The sequence below is a fragment of the Lycium ferocissimum genome, chromosome 7, assembly GCF_029784015.1.
Source record: "Lycium ferocissimum isolate CSIRO_LF1 chromosome 7, AGI_CSIRO_Lferr_CH_V1, whole genome shotgun sequence".
NCBI classification, from domain to species: domain Eukaryota; kingdom Viridiplantae; phylum Streptophyta; class Magnoliopsida; order Solanales; family Solanaceae; genus Lycium; species Lycium ferocissimum.
The window spans coordinates 29,203,704-29,220,166 of record NC_081348.1 but is presented as its reverse complement, the minus strand read 5'-3'; the positions used below and the strand labels follow the sequence as shown (position 1 = coordinate 29,220,166).

The following is a 16,463-nucleotide window of genomic DNA, read 5'->3' as shown; positions in this document are numbered from 1 at the left end:
ATAAAGTAGATTTGCAGAGTCTTATGTAATATCCATTTGCTTGTCTATCTTCCATTTTAGTCTTTTTCAACCGAAAAGTCCGTTGTAATTGAATCTTGAAAATGATCAAATCTAAGAAAATATACAGGATACATTAATCATGAGATCTTCCTCTCATTTTATTATTTTTAAGTTACAAAAAATAATTTAAAAAGCTAATTAGGTGGGTAGACTTCAACTGCCCACGCCATTACAGCGCATTGGCGGCTCAAAATCTCATAGTGAGCACTCGATGTCCCCACTTTAATGCGATTTTGACGTAATATTCACCTTGTGCTGCACTATGTGGTCCCCTTTTCCCTAAAGTTGAAGTAATCTAAAACATTTCTCATAAATTGCACAAATATGCTCTCCATCCCGATTTGAGTTAAGATATTTTAGTAATCTATACATAACTATTTACTTTTTGTGTTTCTTGGGCAATATAGGTATGCTAGAGGGCAGTTGCCCAATATTGCATTTTATGTATTTTTTTTCCGTAAGTTTTTCCAACTATTACATAAAGTTCATGACAAACTTTTATTAACTATTTCAATAGCAACGCATAAGAGCATTAAGAAAAGTGGCTGATGCTTTGTATAGTTTAAAAAATTATTGAGCAGAAAAATGATGAAATGCTAGGAAATGTAACATATCATTATTAGTGGTAGAAATGCTAGGAAATGTAACATATCATTATTAGTGGTAGAAATGCTAGGAAACGTAACATATCATTCTAGTTGTTGTGTTTTAACATTGTATAATATTTGGATCCTCTCTTTTCCGATTCTTACTTAGAATGCAAATCTTTTTAGTATTGTATAAAATATTTCTAATGTTTTCTTATTATTTATTTAGCAAGCACTTAAATGTCAGTAATATTTATATCTGTTTTTATGATTTAATTGCTATTTAATGGAGGTAATCCAAAGAAATTTTATTGGAAGAAAAATTCAACTAATATTCATGGCGGAAAAATAAAAGCCACATAAGGTAAATTAATGTACTAATTACAATCGATGAAACTAATGATGGGTCGAATTGTCTGTTGGCATGGGACGTAGGGTATAAATTTGGGTGGGAAGAGTGTGCTGATGGATAATGACATAAGCAAAAGGGCATTTTAGTCGAGGTACTAAAAAATTTATACAGAAGCTACAGTAGAATTCTTTAGGACCCCACCATATTGCTTCACAAAGACGCATATCTATCTATATATAATACGGTAAGAAAGATAAATGCGACGATGCTACACGCCCGAAAAATAATAAAAAATGAAAAATAAGAAGACAAATAAAAGATGAAAAAAAGACAAACAAAAAATGAAAACAAAAGACAAAAAGAGATTATTCTTTTTAGCAATTACAAGTTCAGTTTTTGAATTTGAATTGAAAAAAAATGAAAAAGGGGACAGTTTTATAGCAGTGGTTACTAATAACACACGTTCAAATTGACACAATATTTTGAACTTTAAACCTTATCTTCAATATCTATATATCTGTACATATACAGTCGTGGTGGTTACTGTGGATATTTGTTTGGGTGTGTTTCAAATTCATGAAGACCTTTCCTTGCATTTTTACATTTCAACTTATGTATGACTGGAACGGAAAAATTTCTCCTCAATGAAAAGTTTCGACAGCATTTATATATCTGTGATTTCACCTTCATAAATATACCACTACTAATTGAAAATAAATACAGGTTTTGGATTCACTTTTATGTACCATTTCTATGCAATCGTAGTCCTCATTTTCTGTGGGAAAAAAAAAAAAACAGACCTTTTCACTGGTACTTCTTCATATTGCCAAAATTTACTGTACTGTTAGTGTTGCTTGCATTATTAAAAACATTTTTTTAATTTGTTTGTGCAGATAGGAAAAAAATTGTTCCTTACTGGCTTCTTTGCTGCCATTACGTATTGCAACGTCTTCTTCTCTTGCTTCTTCTCGAGTATTCATTACCAGGTGCAACAGTGCAAAATTAATTTTAATTTGTTGTTAAATGTTTGCAGTAATGTTCGCTTTTGATCTTATGTGATGCTGTCTTGGGGGCAATCCACCACCCGAGAAGTTGAAGGCATTTGCTTCAGAGGCATATCAGTGAAAATCTAGAAAGGTTAGCGACAAAGACGATAAGCACGGGAATTTAGTTTAATTTGTCAATTTCTTTATTTCCTTTCTCGACAAACAATTGTGCAAATAATTATTTGAATTTTTTTAGAAGCATTGATAATACTTTAAACTACATCAAAATAGAAGGCATCTTCCTTATAGGATGAATTTCTTTCCTTATTTTGAATATTTTCTTAATTATGGACAATATTTTAATTCTGAAACCTAGCCTGCAAAAAAAAAAGAATTGAAGTATAGGCTCCCCAAAAAAAGTACACTAAGGGAGGCGGCAAAGGCTCTTCATGAATATGAAATACGAGATATAAAGAACGGAGCCGAGACGAACGTAAATACCGACTAATTATCAAATAATTTCCATATAAAGTTTTAGTATTAACTAGAGACGAAAAAACAGAGAAGAAAAAAAAAAAAAGAAACTCGCACACATTAAATAATGTATGCAAATGTTAACCACGAATTCCTGATGGACTCTGTATGTATGTGCATGTTTAATTACTTAATACTACTTGATTTTTGTGCAATGTATAAATTGATCAAGAAAATTGGCCTTAATAAAAGTTCAATAGATTTTTTATATAAATTGATATTGTAAGAGACCATAGCTAAAATAGAAACAATAACAACATTTTGATGTTCTTATTCAAAAAAGATTAAACAAAATTATAACTAACTTCCTTTAAAATTACTGCGCATCGCGCGGTGAGACTAATACTAGTATCCCTAAAAAGCCAAGCAGCCTTGTTGACCTGCTGTGCTTATTCCCCTTTATAGTATAGTTAAGTATATAAGTAGAAGTAGAATAACTATCCTTAGTTCGGGAAATTAAAACATTGATCTTAGGTTAGAATTGCACTTGCACATTCTCTCTAGTCAATTCAATTCAGGCATGTTTAATGCCATTCCCTTGATAGTTGTATACGGGCAAAAAACAAGGGTACTCGGTTTCCCGACAAGAAATTTAAGATCACGATTGCACATTCCAATCTCTGTGGTCAAAACATTGGATCGTGGAAATGCCAAAGCAGACATTGACCTGGTGTGACCATTTATAGATAGGATAAGAAGGCGGTTAACTCATTTAAATGAGGGTCCGAAAGCAGACAATATGGCGGCGCATTGATACTTCAGAAGATTAGACTTTATTCCTAAATTCGCACTTTACCTGCTGTTACATTCTCTCTATAGTCGAAAATTAAAACATTTATTTTGGGCAGGTTCATTGGCAAATGCATACAAAGCAAAATAGGCATGTTGACCTGCTGTGTGCTTATTCTCATTTATAGTTCGAAAAATTAAAACATTGATACTCCAGGTTAGCTATTATTTATCACTTCATAATCATTCTCTCTAATTCAATTCAGGCATGTTCACCTATATGTGTGCTCACAGTTTACCTTTTATAGTATAAGTAGAGAAGTAGAACAACTATCCCAGTTCGGGAAATTAAAACATTGATACTTCAGATTAGAATTGCACTTGCGCATTCTCACTAGTCAATTCAATCCAATCTAGAAATTGCTTAATTATCACATTAAATTAAAACGCACACGATGATTGATCCACATAAAGCCTTGCAATACACATATACAGAAGAACAGTCAATACAGATACTACAAGGGCCAACTACCAGTCATATTAATGAACATAATTAAATTGGAAGAGACCTAACAACAAGAACATCAAATAATGGCTACAACCAAACACATGACTAATCATGCTAGTGGCTCCACTAGCAAAGCTTCCACCGACAGTATTTGTGGTCAAGACCAAGACAGTCCAATCATTCTCAGTGCCAATTCCAGCTCCAGTGTACTTAGAATTGTTAAGGTACCTCGCATGCTGAGACTGAGTATAGTTCGTTATCACAAGGGTCGCAACACGATCATGGACACAAACCGGGAGGATAACGCCGTCCGTTGTCGTGTTAATGTTTATGTCGCACTTGTCTAAGAGTTTCGGGTACTGAGCAAATTGAGATGCTGGACCGGGTGTAATGCCGCCCCTAGGGCATGGTTGGTTTTCCATCTCGTCTGCGATTTCGTCAGCTAGGCAATCTGCTTTGTCGTGCTTTGTTAGCGCTGGTACGTTGTGGGATTGTCGGTAACTGTTGATACCCGAAAGAACGTGTCCTTCCTCATCTGCATCATTAAAACAGTACAAATAAATTGAAAATAAATCGTCTGCATCTCTAGACGTCAAATCAGCAGATCCAGAATGTTTATGATCCTCTTTTCCCTCTTTTCCAAATGTTTATATAACACTTCTCCTAATGTTAACACTTTAGGCTTACTAATTTTTCGGGGTATATTAGACCAAGAATAATATTCTTAGCTAACGTTACATTAAGTGGTCCATAAATTGGGACGGACGGGTATGCACATATAAACACTTCAAAATATTGCACATACATAAATGTTTACACATAGTTGGAGCGTTTGAGCGTCCCCTGAGTATAGAAATGTTGAAGCGATATGTATAATGAGAACATAATGAAAGAAAAAAACGCTAAAGAAGATCTTTTGCTAATATTCACATTACTTAAAAAAGTAACATCTCATAACATATTACTACTACATACTATCAATTTTATGCATTAAATCTAATGTGACATAAGAGTAACACAAAATAGGCACTCAAAATTGTGGCAAAAATCAAAGTTTTTCTAACTAGTCTGTGATATATTATGCCGTTAGTACATATCCAATTTCTTAGAAACTAATTAAGAGTTCATCAGTACTTGATACAAAAAAAGCTTACTAGTTTGATGTTTATACACTAGCATTTACATAATTATAAGTATATAGTACTACATAACAAGTGAAATTAATAACATAAAAAGTAAGAAAAATAGGCTAAATTACAATAAAATTGTAAAGTTTTGTTACTGTTAGTTAGTGAATATAAATTAAATACAAAGCTCAATACAAGGAATTAAGAGATAAAATGAGAAAGGATTAACAGATGTAAGAGAGAAAGAGAGAGTGCACCATCGCAGTTCACCGGAGCCAAAATAAGGAGAGGTGCAAGCAGAAACAACAAGGTAGCAGGAGGAATCCTAGGCGACGCCATTAATGTTTCTGACCAGAAATGACTCGATCAAATTTGTTCTTTTTTTCCTAGTGGCGAATATGAGACTACCAGATTTTCTGCTATAAAATATAGGATTATAATCAAGAAAACAAGCTGTAGAATAGAGTGGAGAGTTATCTGGATATAAGCCTAGTTTTTTGAAGCACCAAAGGAGTTGAGTTTGAGCGCCGTATTGAAATTTGCATTGAATTTACACGTTGCGGACATGCAGAGCAGCTGACGCATAAAGTTAACCTCTTAGAGAGCACTCTAAACTTACATATTATCGGCACCTGTTAACTCCATCGATATTTTATATCATACCTACTACATCCACCTAGCTAGATGTATTATCTATTGAGATTTGAGTATTTTTCTTTAAGTTTATCAAAAAGGATAAGATCAAAGAGTTTTGAGGTTATTCAGAAAGTTGTTTTAATGTGAATGTTATAATTGATCCTTATACCAAAAACGAATTCTTTTTGCAGGAAGGTACGATCAATTAATCAGAATTTGTCAAAGATTAATTGACATTGTTATTGCAACAGCGAGGCCATTCTCATGTTTTGTCTGCTACCAATAAAGAAAACGTATTCAGACCTTTGCTCCAATATAGGGCTTGGATTTATTTCACTGACCAATTTGATGTAAAAAAAACTCAGATACAGAGCTAATTAATGTAACTGAACACTGATAATAATTGATTAGAGTAATTATTTTATTTCTTAAAGAAGATATTGCACATGATTTGGGGAGAAATACATATAATCCTCTTGGGATAAAACAAGCCCCTAATTTGATACTTGCCCATTTTTCTGAATCACTTCGTATGGGACTTAATTACCCTAGTTCATAAAGGCAAAAGTCAAGCATCTTTTGAGAAGTCATTTCATTACCTGTTTATTCGAATTTAAATTCAAAATTAAAATTCATATAATTGATTAGAGTAATTATTTTATTTCTATAATAGAAAATCAGTTTTAAATGAATTTAAATTCGAATAAACAGACAATGAAATGACTTCTCAAAAGAGGCTTGACTTTGCCTTATGAACTAAGGTAATTAAGTTCCATACGAAGTGATTCAGAAAATTAAATCGGCAAGTATCAAATTAGGGGCTTGTTGTATCCTATTTAAGAGGATTATCTGTATGTCTCCCCAAATCATGTGCAATGTCTTCTTTAAGAAATTGTTCTCGCGCCTCAAATCTTTGTCGATTTGGTTTTTTCAGATTATTAATTTTTCTAGTAAATGCATGTGAAAGCAGCTAGCTAGATCAGCATGCAACAATTGCACAGGCAAAAGGATCATGAGGCTTAATTTTTATTCACTAATGATAACAAATTATATACTCCTTATGTCTTAACAATTGTCCAACAAAACTCAATTCCCTCCCAAGAGGGAAGAAAACATTAATGTAAAAATTGTTCATGAGCTGAAACTGGTCCGCCAAACACCTTATACCATGACGACCGTTTCCACAGACGTGTCCGCTGCATGCGGCTGAACAAGCCACGTACTTCTACTCTTCCACCGTTTTCCTCTATACATATAATAACACACCTCCTTTGCCCAAGTATTTATCCATTCATCACTTTCCATTACTTTTCCACGTATATATGTACTCTCGTTTTCTGCCTAGTTCAGCTAGAGCTTTGTCTTCCACTTTCACTACTCACTTCCGTAAGTACACTCAGCTTTGCTCTTTATCTTTAACTACTCCAAACAACACCACTTATAAGACAAGATCATCATATCCCCCGGTTAATATTATTGTGAGATCAATGGCGTCTGGTGGCGAAACATTCCCACCCCAGAAACAGGAAGCTCAGCCTGGCAAAGAACATGTCATGGACCCTACTCCTCACCATTCTAGCCAGGATTATAAGCCCGCCAACAAGCTAAGAGTAATTATTTCTCTTCTTAATTCCCTTTATTTTTTACCCTGCAACCTCTATTATTGCGCCCTTACTTTTAGAATATGTACGAAAAAACATTGTACGCATATCCTAAATCTTTTTACCCAATCTGTTTATAAAAAAACAACATATTTTGATTCTTTTATATTTAGACTTTCTAATCAATTCAACTAGTTTTTTTGTTTTTTTTTTGTTTTGATAATGGTAACAAACTAGTAGCATGTTCTTATAATTTATAGATTGTAAGATATAAAGATACTTCTACCATATGTTGGAAGTTTTTTGGTATGCGTCATTTTTTAATTAAACTTCGTGTAACTATCGTGCTTGCTCTCTCCCATTTTATACGAAATTCAAATACTTGATTTTGACTATAAAATTCAGGAGTAGATTCTTCAAACTTCTTAAAATCAAATCGCTACACAGAAAGTACTATAACGTACTACAACCCAACATAGCTAACTATTTAAAAAAATTTAAACACATTGAAAGAAAATCGACCCTAAACAGTAATACCTTCACATAACACCTTTGGATTTGAATATCTCATTTTGGAGGTGCTGATGATCCGTGTGGATGCTATTTCGTGGACTAGTTTAGTGAGTTTTGTTACATATATACTTCCCATTAATGTGAAAATGGAAAATAATATGTACATATCATATCTATGAAGGGCAAGGTAGCGCTGGTGACAGGAGGCGATTCTGGCATTGGACGAGCAGTCTGCCATTGCTTTGCGCTGGAGGGTGCAACTGTAGCCTTCACTTACGTTAAGTCTCAAGAAGAAAAAGATGCCCATGACACACTGGGATTGCTGAGGCAAGCCAAGGCGGCAGATGCAAAGGATCCAATTGCAGTGGCAACAGACTTGGGATTCGACGACAACTGCAAAAAGGTCGTTGATGAGGTTGCGGGTGCCTATGGTCGGATTGATATTCTGGTGAATAATGCTGCAGAGCAATACGAGGCTAGCTCTGTTGAGGAGATCAATGAGGAAAGGCTTGAGAGAGTCTTTAGAACTAACATTTTCTCTTACTTCTTTGTCACTAGGTTAGTCTTATTCTAAAGAAAATTACATAAATATAGTGTAAGATAATACTGAAAATGGGATTAGTAACAAATGTTTTGGATGCAGGCATGCTTTGAAACACATGAAGGAAGGTAGCAGCATAATAAACACAACATCAGTGAATGCATACAAGGGGAATGCAAAGCTGCTTGATTACACAGCCACAAAGGGTGCAATTGTTGCATTTACTAGAGGACTTGCCCTTCAGCTTGTCGAGAGGGGCATACGAGTTAATGGCGTTGCCCCTGGTCCAATTTGGACACCATTGATTCCAGCTTCGTTTACTGAAGACGAATGTGCGAATTTTGGGAAACAAGTGCCAATGAAGAGGGCTGGTCAGCCTATAGAGGTGGCCCCCTCGTATGTTTTCCTGGCTTCTAGCCCTGAATCCTCCTATATAACTGGCCAAGTTATCCACCCTAATGGTACGCTGAGCTTTTACTATGGCCAAGCTCCACTGTTTATGGTTCAGTTAAATGCGTAATGTTAGATTTGGGTCTGTGATCTGAAAGTGGTTTTGTTGGCTTTGCAGGTGGGACGATAGTCAATGCTTAAGCCTCTTTGGAGCTTTTGTCGGTTTTCATAGAAAGCTGTGATCTATGTTGTGTTAGTTTTAAATGTATTATCTGTGTTTTGTAGTATGGTCTACAGTGGAGTGGCATCAATAGAATAATGCTAATAGAATAATGCTGCACTCAGTATGTTTATAAGTTGCAAGATGCTCTCTTTTGTCTCGATCTGTGTCTGAGTTGTGGTTTCCCTTAAAACAAAGTTTCGTTACTCTTAAATATGATATGGAATACATCGATAACAACCACTCCACAAAATAAAATTAGACAAATTAAAGGACTGGTAATTAGTAAATAGGAGGAACCAAGAATTGGAGAACTTAAAAAGTAGGATAAATTACCATGTCAAACAGGAATCTTCCTATGACCAACATTTTTGTGGAAAAATAAAGTAAAAAGAAAATTGTTTCACATTACTGAGAGTTTTTAAGACTACAACTATAGCAAGTCAATCGCAGGGTTCCGATGTTTCTTTAGATTGCAATAGATGTCGCAAGCTCACCTCCATGTCCACATTCAAGAGTGTAGAAACAATGAGACATATCTCATGACAAATTGACGTCCTTGGCTCCAACATCAGGAAGTGACGCTGAATGAATCTCTACGCCGTTTCCACCAATACCAGCAAGCAGGCATTGGAATCCACATGTTTCTAAATCAGCCATCACTATATCAACAATTGTTCCTGACAGAACTGGAAATTGTTGTTAAGGATAGAAATTAAAGAGACCACAATCAACATGAGGAAAATCAACAGCAAATCTCATATATAAACACATAATCTGTGCTGTATGGGAAAGATTAGGTGTCTAGTGGTTGGTTTTTCAGAGAGGTCAAAGATTAAGTATATCAGCCATATGACATTGTAAAACAGCTGCATAATTGTGTAATTTCGGGAGATTCGAGAGAGATTGTTATAACACTGTAAATAGCTGCAGAATCATGTAATTTTAATTAGTTAATGAATGCTTCCATGTGCACATGTTCTATGTTCCAAGAAAAATGAAATGAAAAACTTGACAAACAGTGAGCAGTAGAAAGCAACGATTACATATTCTTGACTCACTTGGTTAAGGCAAGTATTGCAGTTCTACTTTCAAATAAGATATTGGTTACACAAGCTTTTGCTTATGCCACCGTGCAGAAAATGCCAGTGATAAAAGAATGTTGTCCATCTCCGTGTCAGTAAAACTAAGTTGACTCATAGTTTCAAAAGTTGAAACACGCTAAACACGAAGTCAATTTTCTAGGGGCAGATAGAGCTGTGTCCTAGTGAATAACTCCTTTTAGAGAAATGTTCAGGAACCTAAACTTTATGTGCATACATGGACTTCAATATCCGTTATTAGAAAAACATGTGTATAAACTATGAAAACAGTATGGCGAAGTAGACACATTAATCAATGCATCAGATATCCAGTATCCCATCAGCCAATGCAACCCATTTATGAACCCCAGGTAAAGCAGATGCAGTGTAGAGGTAATTAAAATGAAAATGATGATAAGCTATATCCTGGAGCAATAAAGTCTAACGCCAAAAATGTCAATAATGAATAGAGATGCCATATAAAAAGCACATTGTGAATAGAAAGCATTTATCGTAAGGAAAATAAATGAAAGGATACGAGTTGGTAGTAATGTCAAAACACAGCCTCCACCGCCAGCTCCAGTTAACTTGGAAGATAGTTTGTACTTTAGAGTTGTTTGGAGAACGGTTTCTATAGAAGCATGGCTAACACCCATGCACTGAAGCAATCCTTGGTTCATCTCCATCAACTCAGCCAGTTTTTCTTCTTTCTCGGTTATGGCAAGATCATCTGGGACAGGTGATTGAATAATTGCAGCCACTTCACTACTGATAGAATCCACTGCAGTAAACACAGAAGCCATAGCAGTCGGATGCCTCAAGGTCCTTTCTGAGACGCCAGCTACCAATGCCTTTGTATTTCTCCCAACCTTTGTGTTAGTTATCAGCATTTTAAGTGGCATGTTTGTTCTGAGGCGTGTAAGATCACCTGACTTAAACTTGATCATGTTTCCTGTATGTTAAGTTTATATGTTGTGAAGTTATTAGAATCCTGACATATCCTTCCATAGAGTATCTGAAAGCTACAAGTATCCTAAGTTTCTTAACCACAGATGATAAATTCTACCATGGAAAATAATTTAGGCGCAATCGTTTACTGACACGAGAAACAAAAGGGCAAGTGACTACCGAAACCCAGTCTCCCAAAAAAAAAGCCATTAAAGGAAAAGAATGTCAAACACTGCCAATTCAAATGAGAGAAATTAACACTGTAATTCAGGAACTTCCCTAAACATAGATCTTCTATTGCCAAGCAGGCCTCAATTTTATAACAGTGTTGTCAAAGGCGCACTTAAGCCCTGAAGCGAGGCTCGAAACATGTTAAGCGCTTCGCCTCGGTTTTTGTGCGCTTCAGTGTCATCATCAAGGCTCTAAGACATACTTTTCCTTGCTAATGAGTCTCTCTTGAAGAGGTGATACTAGATAATTGATATTTCACTTTATCGTAATGTTTTTACAATTTCTTTGTCCATATATTTGTTATTCATGCTTATTATTATTAGTCTTGAACTAAACATACATATAGCTGTGTATTTTTGCACCATTGCTATTAAAGCCCGCTTTATTTGCGCTTTGCGCTTAAAGCCCCAGCTGACCTTAGAGCTTTTTTGCGCTTTTCGCTTTTGATAACACTGTTTTATAATAGCTCGTGTGTTCCAATTAGATAACCTTCTATAACAGCTCATTACCTTCATGAATAGCAAATTCCGATTCTCTAATGGATCTAAGACCTCATTGTCTGTTTTGTGAGACGGAATATAAACAGGACATATGTGTAAAGAATAATTGATAGAGCTGCCAAAGAAGAAGAGAGCAATTCTCTTCTCCCTGCAATAAAAAGCTATAAAAATTGAGCAACATGGGATATGCAAAGTGAAGAAAAAGAAAAAGAAGTAGCATTTCCTTTTGTAAGTAATGATATGTTTATATTTGCCATTAGCATCTCAGATAATATCTGCGTATTCTTCATAGATCACTAAGGATACCTCTTATTCATATCATGGTTCCAAAAGCATGATTATCAAACATAAAATTAAAGTGCAACTGTTAGAAGTAGAGATTTCTAGATGAATATAACAAGCAAATTTTACCAAAACAATAGGAGAACACAGAAAACTATTTGCTGGTTTAACATAGGGATAGCAATATTTTTAACAAGCCTAATGAATGCTTCTTGTGAAACTTTTGAAAAACGCAATTTCCCTTAGGATAAGCTGTTATTCTGGAGTCACTTTAAGGCGACACGACATATATAAACTCAAATGTCTTTTGGTGACCATATAACAACAACAACAACAACATACCTAGTGTAATCCCACAAGTAGAGTCTGGGGAGGGTAGAGTGTACGCAGACCTTATCCCTACATTATAGTCTCAAGTATAATGTTTAATTTTGGGAAGCATTCAAGTTAATCACGCGCTTTTTCTTCTTACTGGCACCCACAAGTTCTTTAAAATATCTTCTTTTATTTTAATAAATGCTTATTTAACTCCCACATTCCTACCAATTTCTCACTTCTCAATCACAAATTAGCATATTTGCATTTTACCCGATAAAGCAAAAAGTTGAGATATTTACATGCATTAATGCCCGTTGTCAGCTTAACTGCAATGTTCTTTCTTTGTTAAATGATCACTTCACATAACATAAAAGGAAAGTAGATATGGTAACTATGGCTATTGTCACATACCGTACGTGCTCACTGTGTTGTCAATACCAGATGGCTTCCCATGAATTATTTTCTCGCCCTCGAAAGCCCATTTATTCACCAATTCCAGCTCATTCTCTCCAAATACTTGCCAACCTTGGTGGCTGAAATCCATAGTGACTGAATCTGACAAAGCAAGAATGGCTGCAGAGAGTGCAACACAAAAAGCTGCAGATGAACCCAAGCCTGATCCAAGTGGAAGCTCAGAATTTACAACTGCTTTTGCTGGTTTGCATCTAATATTAATCAAAGAGAAAGACAATGTGATAATATGAAATCTGTTTTAAGAATGTCAAGTGGTCAGGTAAAGGCATGGAAGTTATACCCGTGGATTGAGGTGAACAGCCAAAGAAAAGCTGTGACACCAGCAGCAAGACCTATATTTGCCTCAGGAATGTTCTGCTCATCGACCAGAGAAGCAATTAATTTAAGTGTCTCCAGCGAGCATGAGGATGGTGGAGTCGGAGTTTCCAAGTTTGGAAAAGCCTCTTTAATTCTTGCAACTGGCCAGGAAAATTCTAAGGACACATCCTTAAGCTGGAGGCTTAATGTTTCATCATTATCTATTTCCCAAAGAAATTAAGAAAAAAAGAAATTTAGTATGTGAAAACCCAAATAAAGAAACCAGTAAACATATTCGATTATAATGAAAAGGGAAAAAAAAGTTTGGATAAAAGCGATTTTTCTTTTTTTGGTTTTACAAAGAAAATAATCTGCTTAGACTAGTAAAAGTTGAATTTAAACAAATTTATCATATTTTCAGACTGCTTGCTATCTTGGTTCATCCATTTTTTAGTATATATCTAGCATATGCGACAAATCCTGGATGTTAGTTTGAACTCCAGATAGATCTCATCTCAATATCAGAGCAGTGGCAGGGAATAATGAGCGTAACACAGTAACTTTAACCAATCAGCCAGCCCCATTAGCAACTAAAAGCCTAAAATTCAACCATCAGAAAGCATAAAGACACTTCATTATTTAACTATACATTTCTTGACGAAATCCGATGACTCTTAGGGTGCCTTAGATGTGGTTAAATGTCTTCAATGGAAAATCTTTTACTTTCTGGAAATCATTTATCGGATCATTTCTCAGAGTTTGATCAGTTATGGTTGGCGATATAAGACAATCATACATGATTTAGGATAAAGTGCAAGGATTGTGTTTTAACATACTTTTTCTCATTATATAATGATATATTAGTAATGCTGGGATAATTTCTTATCCATTGTTTGGTTTGGTGTATTAAGAGCAGTTCTGTCTTAACCATGCTAACCCTATAACCCTTGTATTGCTAATACAATGGTTTGCTATGTATAAGAATAGTACTATGGTGTTACGTTGAAAAACACTACCAAACAAGGGATTAATAATAGCACACATATTATTTTCTCTAATACATCCTACCAAACTACCCCTTACTAAATTGATTTATACAGAGTAAGGATTGGAATATTTTGTTAAAAGGAAAGAAGAGAGAGTTGAAAAAGCATAAAATTGAAATTGAGAATTCTCCTGAAGTTTAAAATATTCCACAATCAAGTTCAATAAAAGCCTCGAACTCACGAATGATTCCGGAATTAGGATTTAAGCAACCTCAATTCGGAAAGCAAATTAGATTCAGAAATCATAATTACAATTAATTCGCATATGGAGCAAAATGTATGTATACCAGCAGGAGTAGGGAAACGAAGGGAGACATAAGTATAGAGATCGATGGAGGCAGCAACGGCAGCTGATCCATGAACCACAGCATGTTCTCCAGCCAATATTATTTTTCCTGGGGCTCTTGCTCGTACCTCCATTTCTCTTTCTCTCTCTCCGTTTATTCGTTTGTCCTGTTACAAAACTGCGCCTATATATAGGGTCTATATCTGTGGGAGTCGGGGGTTTAGAGAGTCAGAAGGAGACTGCGGTTGGTTTGTTGATGAGTGCGGCTGCTGCAGCTGAATGCTGACTGCTGGAGTGTGCTGTTGGTTGATTATTGCGGAGAATTTTATGAAAAGGTTGATTCATATTTTTTGTTTCCCCTTTCCAAAATATAAACATTGTCCTTTTTGTTGTTTCTGACATCCCTTACCAAACCACTCTCATTCTTGGCGAGTGATTTGAGTGCGCATGTTGTAGAACTGAGTTTAAAATGTTTGAACTTCATTAGATCTCATTCTGGCAAATCAGAGCAAACCCGACAGGGATTTATAATGGCATAACAAGGTAACAAATTTTTTATTTTTTTAACGTTTTTAATATCAATAAGCCAGCCCCATTAGTTTTTTTTTTATTTACGTTTTTAATATAAAAAACGAAATTAAAAAAAAAAATTTGTTACACAGATTGTCCATATTTTGCATTATTTAATTGTCCATATTCTTGATCAAGTTCGTGTTTTGTTGAGTTTGCCTTCGGTGTTAGTTGGTAAATGTTTAGTTCAAGAAAATCTTTTACTTTCTGGAAATCATTTATCGGATCATTTTCTGTCTTTAACCATGCTAACACATGTATTAATAACCCTTGTAAATTTGTTAACGTATAATCAATAGTACCATGGTGTTACGGCGGGGACTAAACATTACTGGACAAACAAGGGTTGTTGGACGGGGTGTATAATGAATGTTGTTCTCAATCATCTAAGTCATTGTTATTATTTTTAGCCACTTTATACCTAACCAATTTAAATTGCGACAAGGAATGCCCTAGCGGCGAGTTAACAGAGTAAGCATTGGGATATTTGTTAAAAGGAAAGAAGGATTGAAGTAAAAAGCAAAAATAGACAACTCCAAGTGCAAAGTGCTAAAAAAATTCCAAACAAGATCAAACTCACGAGTTCAAACAAGATTAGGAAAAGGAAAAGGAAAATCCTCAATTCGGAATCATAGGCAGCATTTCTATGTTTAATTAGCTATTTTGGTGAAATTAGAAACAATCATAATAGTTTTTGTTGACAATTAATTCGCATATGGATTTTGCAAAATGTATGTTTATTGTCCATACCAGCAATGAGTATTTAGTTATCTTGAAACGAAGGGAGACATAAGTATAGAGATCGATGGAGGCAGCAACGGCAGCTGATCCATGAACCACAGCATGTTCTCCAGCCAATATTATTTTTCCTGGGGCTCTTGCTCGTACCTCCATTTCTCTCTCTCTTTCCGTTTATTCGTTAGTCCTGTTACAAAACTGGGCCTATATATAGGGTCTATCTCTGTGGAGGTGGGGGCTTTAGAGAGTCAGAAGGAGACTGCGGTTGGTTTGTTGAGTGTGGCTGCTGCAGCTGAATGCTGACTGCTGGACTGTGCTGTTGGCTACCTTTGTTGGTTGATTATTGCGGAGAATTTTATGAAAAGGTTGATTCATATTTTTCGTTTCCCCTTTCCAAAATATAAACATTGTCCTTTTTGTTATATGTATTTATCATTCCAAACTAATTATGTTTCTGACATCCCTTACATCCCTTATTAACGTGAGATACCACTCTCGTTCTTGGCGCGTGATTGAGTGCATGTTGTAGAACTAATTAAAAAAAAAAACAAAAATCCCTTTCCATTTCAATATAAGTGGTGTTTTAGGACTCTTGTAGAACTACTCCCTCCATTTTAGCTCTTAAGAAATTGTTCACTCCTAAAATATTAGAAATGTTTTTATTAAAAGTAATTTTTGATTTCTTGATTATGTAAATAAAAGTAATTTTGGGAGAATAAGATTAATTTATTCTTAAAATCCTAAAGCACCACTTATTTTGAAACAAAATGAAAAGCCGAAAACACCATTTATTTAGACACGGAGGGAGATTAGAAATTAAAGCGAAAATATGAAACTGTACTGTTTCAACTGCAACAAGTTTGTTGATACACGAGTAGATAATTTACGCACTCTGTATCAAAGTATT

At 35.1% G+C, this 16,463-nt stretch overlaps 3 protein-coding genes across 4 annotated transcripts; 1 reads left to right on the top strand and 2 right to left on the bottom strand.

The window, feature by feature from the left end:
• Nucleotides 1–3,660: 3,660 nt before the first annotated feature.
• On the bottom strand, nucleotides 3,661–9,421 carry LOC132064220 (uncharacterized GPI-anchored protein At3g06035-like). Of its 2 annotated transcripts, none has more exons than XM_059457133.1 (2): nucleotides 9,282–9,421; nucleotides 3,661–4,291 (listed from the first exon to the last, which is right to left on the bottom strand). In XM_059457133.1, exons 1-2 carry the CDS (start codon nucleotides 9,319–9,321, stop codon nucleotides 3,789–3,791), a joined length of 543 nt encoding a protein of 180 aa, XP_059313116.1. In that variant the 5' UTR covers nucleotides 9,322–9,421; the 3' UTR covers nucleotides 3,661–3,788. The 2 variants fall into 2 exon arrangements, with proteins under 2 accessions (XP_059313116.1, XP_059313115.1); XM_059457132.1 differs by lacking the exon at nucleotides 9,282–9,421 and adding an exon at nucleotides 5,141–5,268.
• Nucleotides 6,793–8,947, top strand: LOC132064219 (NADPH-dependent aldehyde reductase 1, chloroplastic-like). The gene is made up of 4 exons (XM_059457131.1): nucleotides 6,793–7,129; nucleotides 7,815–8,191; nucleotides 8,277–8,635; nucleotides 8,743–8,947. The coding sequence occupies exons 1-4, from the start codon at nucleotides 6,842–6,844 to the stop codon at nucleotides 8,763–8,765; spliced, it is 1,047 nt and encodes a 348-aa protein (XP_059313114.1). The 5' UTR covers nucleotides 6,793–6,841; the 3' UTR covers nucleotides 8,766–8,947.
• LOC132064218 (mevalonate kinase) lies at nucleotides 9,091–14,575 on the bottom strand. Its single transcript, XM_059457130.1, has 5 exons — nucleotides 14,250–14,575; nucleotides 12,900–13,137; nucleotides 12,557–12,810; nucleotides 10,405–10,818; nucleotides 9,091–9,473 (listed from the first exon to the last, which is right to left on the bottom strand). Exons 1-5 carry the CDS (start codon nucleotides 14,380–14,382, stop codon nucleotides 9,325–9,327), a joined length of 1,188 nt encoding a protein of 395 aa, XP_059313113.1. The 5' UTR covers nucleotides 14,383–14,575; the 3' UTR covers nucleotides 9,091–9,324.
• Between the last annotated feature and the right edge of the window lie 1,888 nt (nucleotides 14,576–16,463).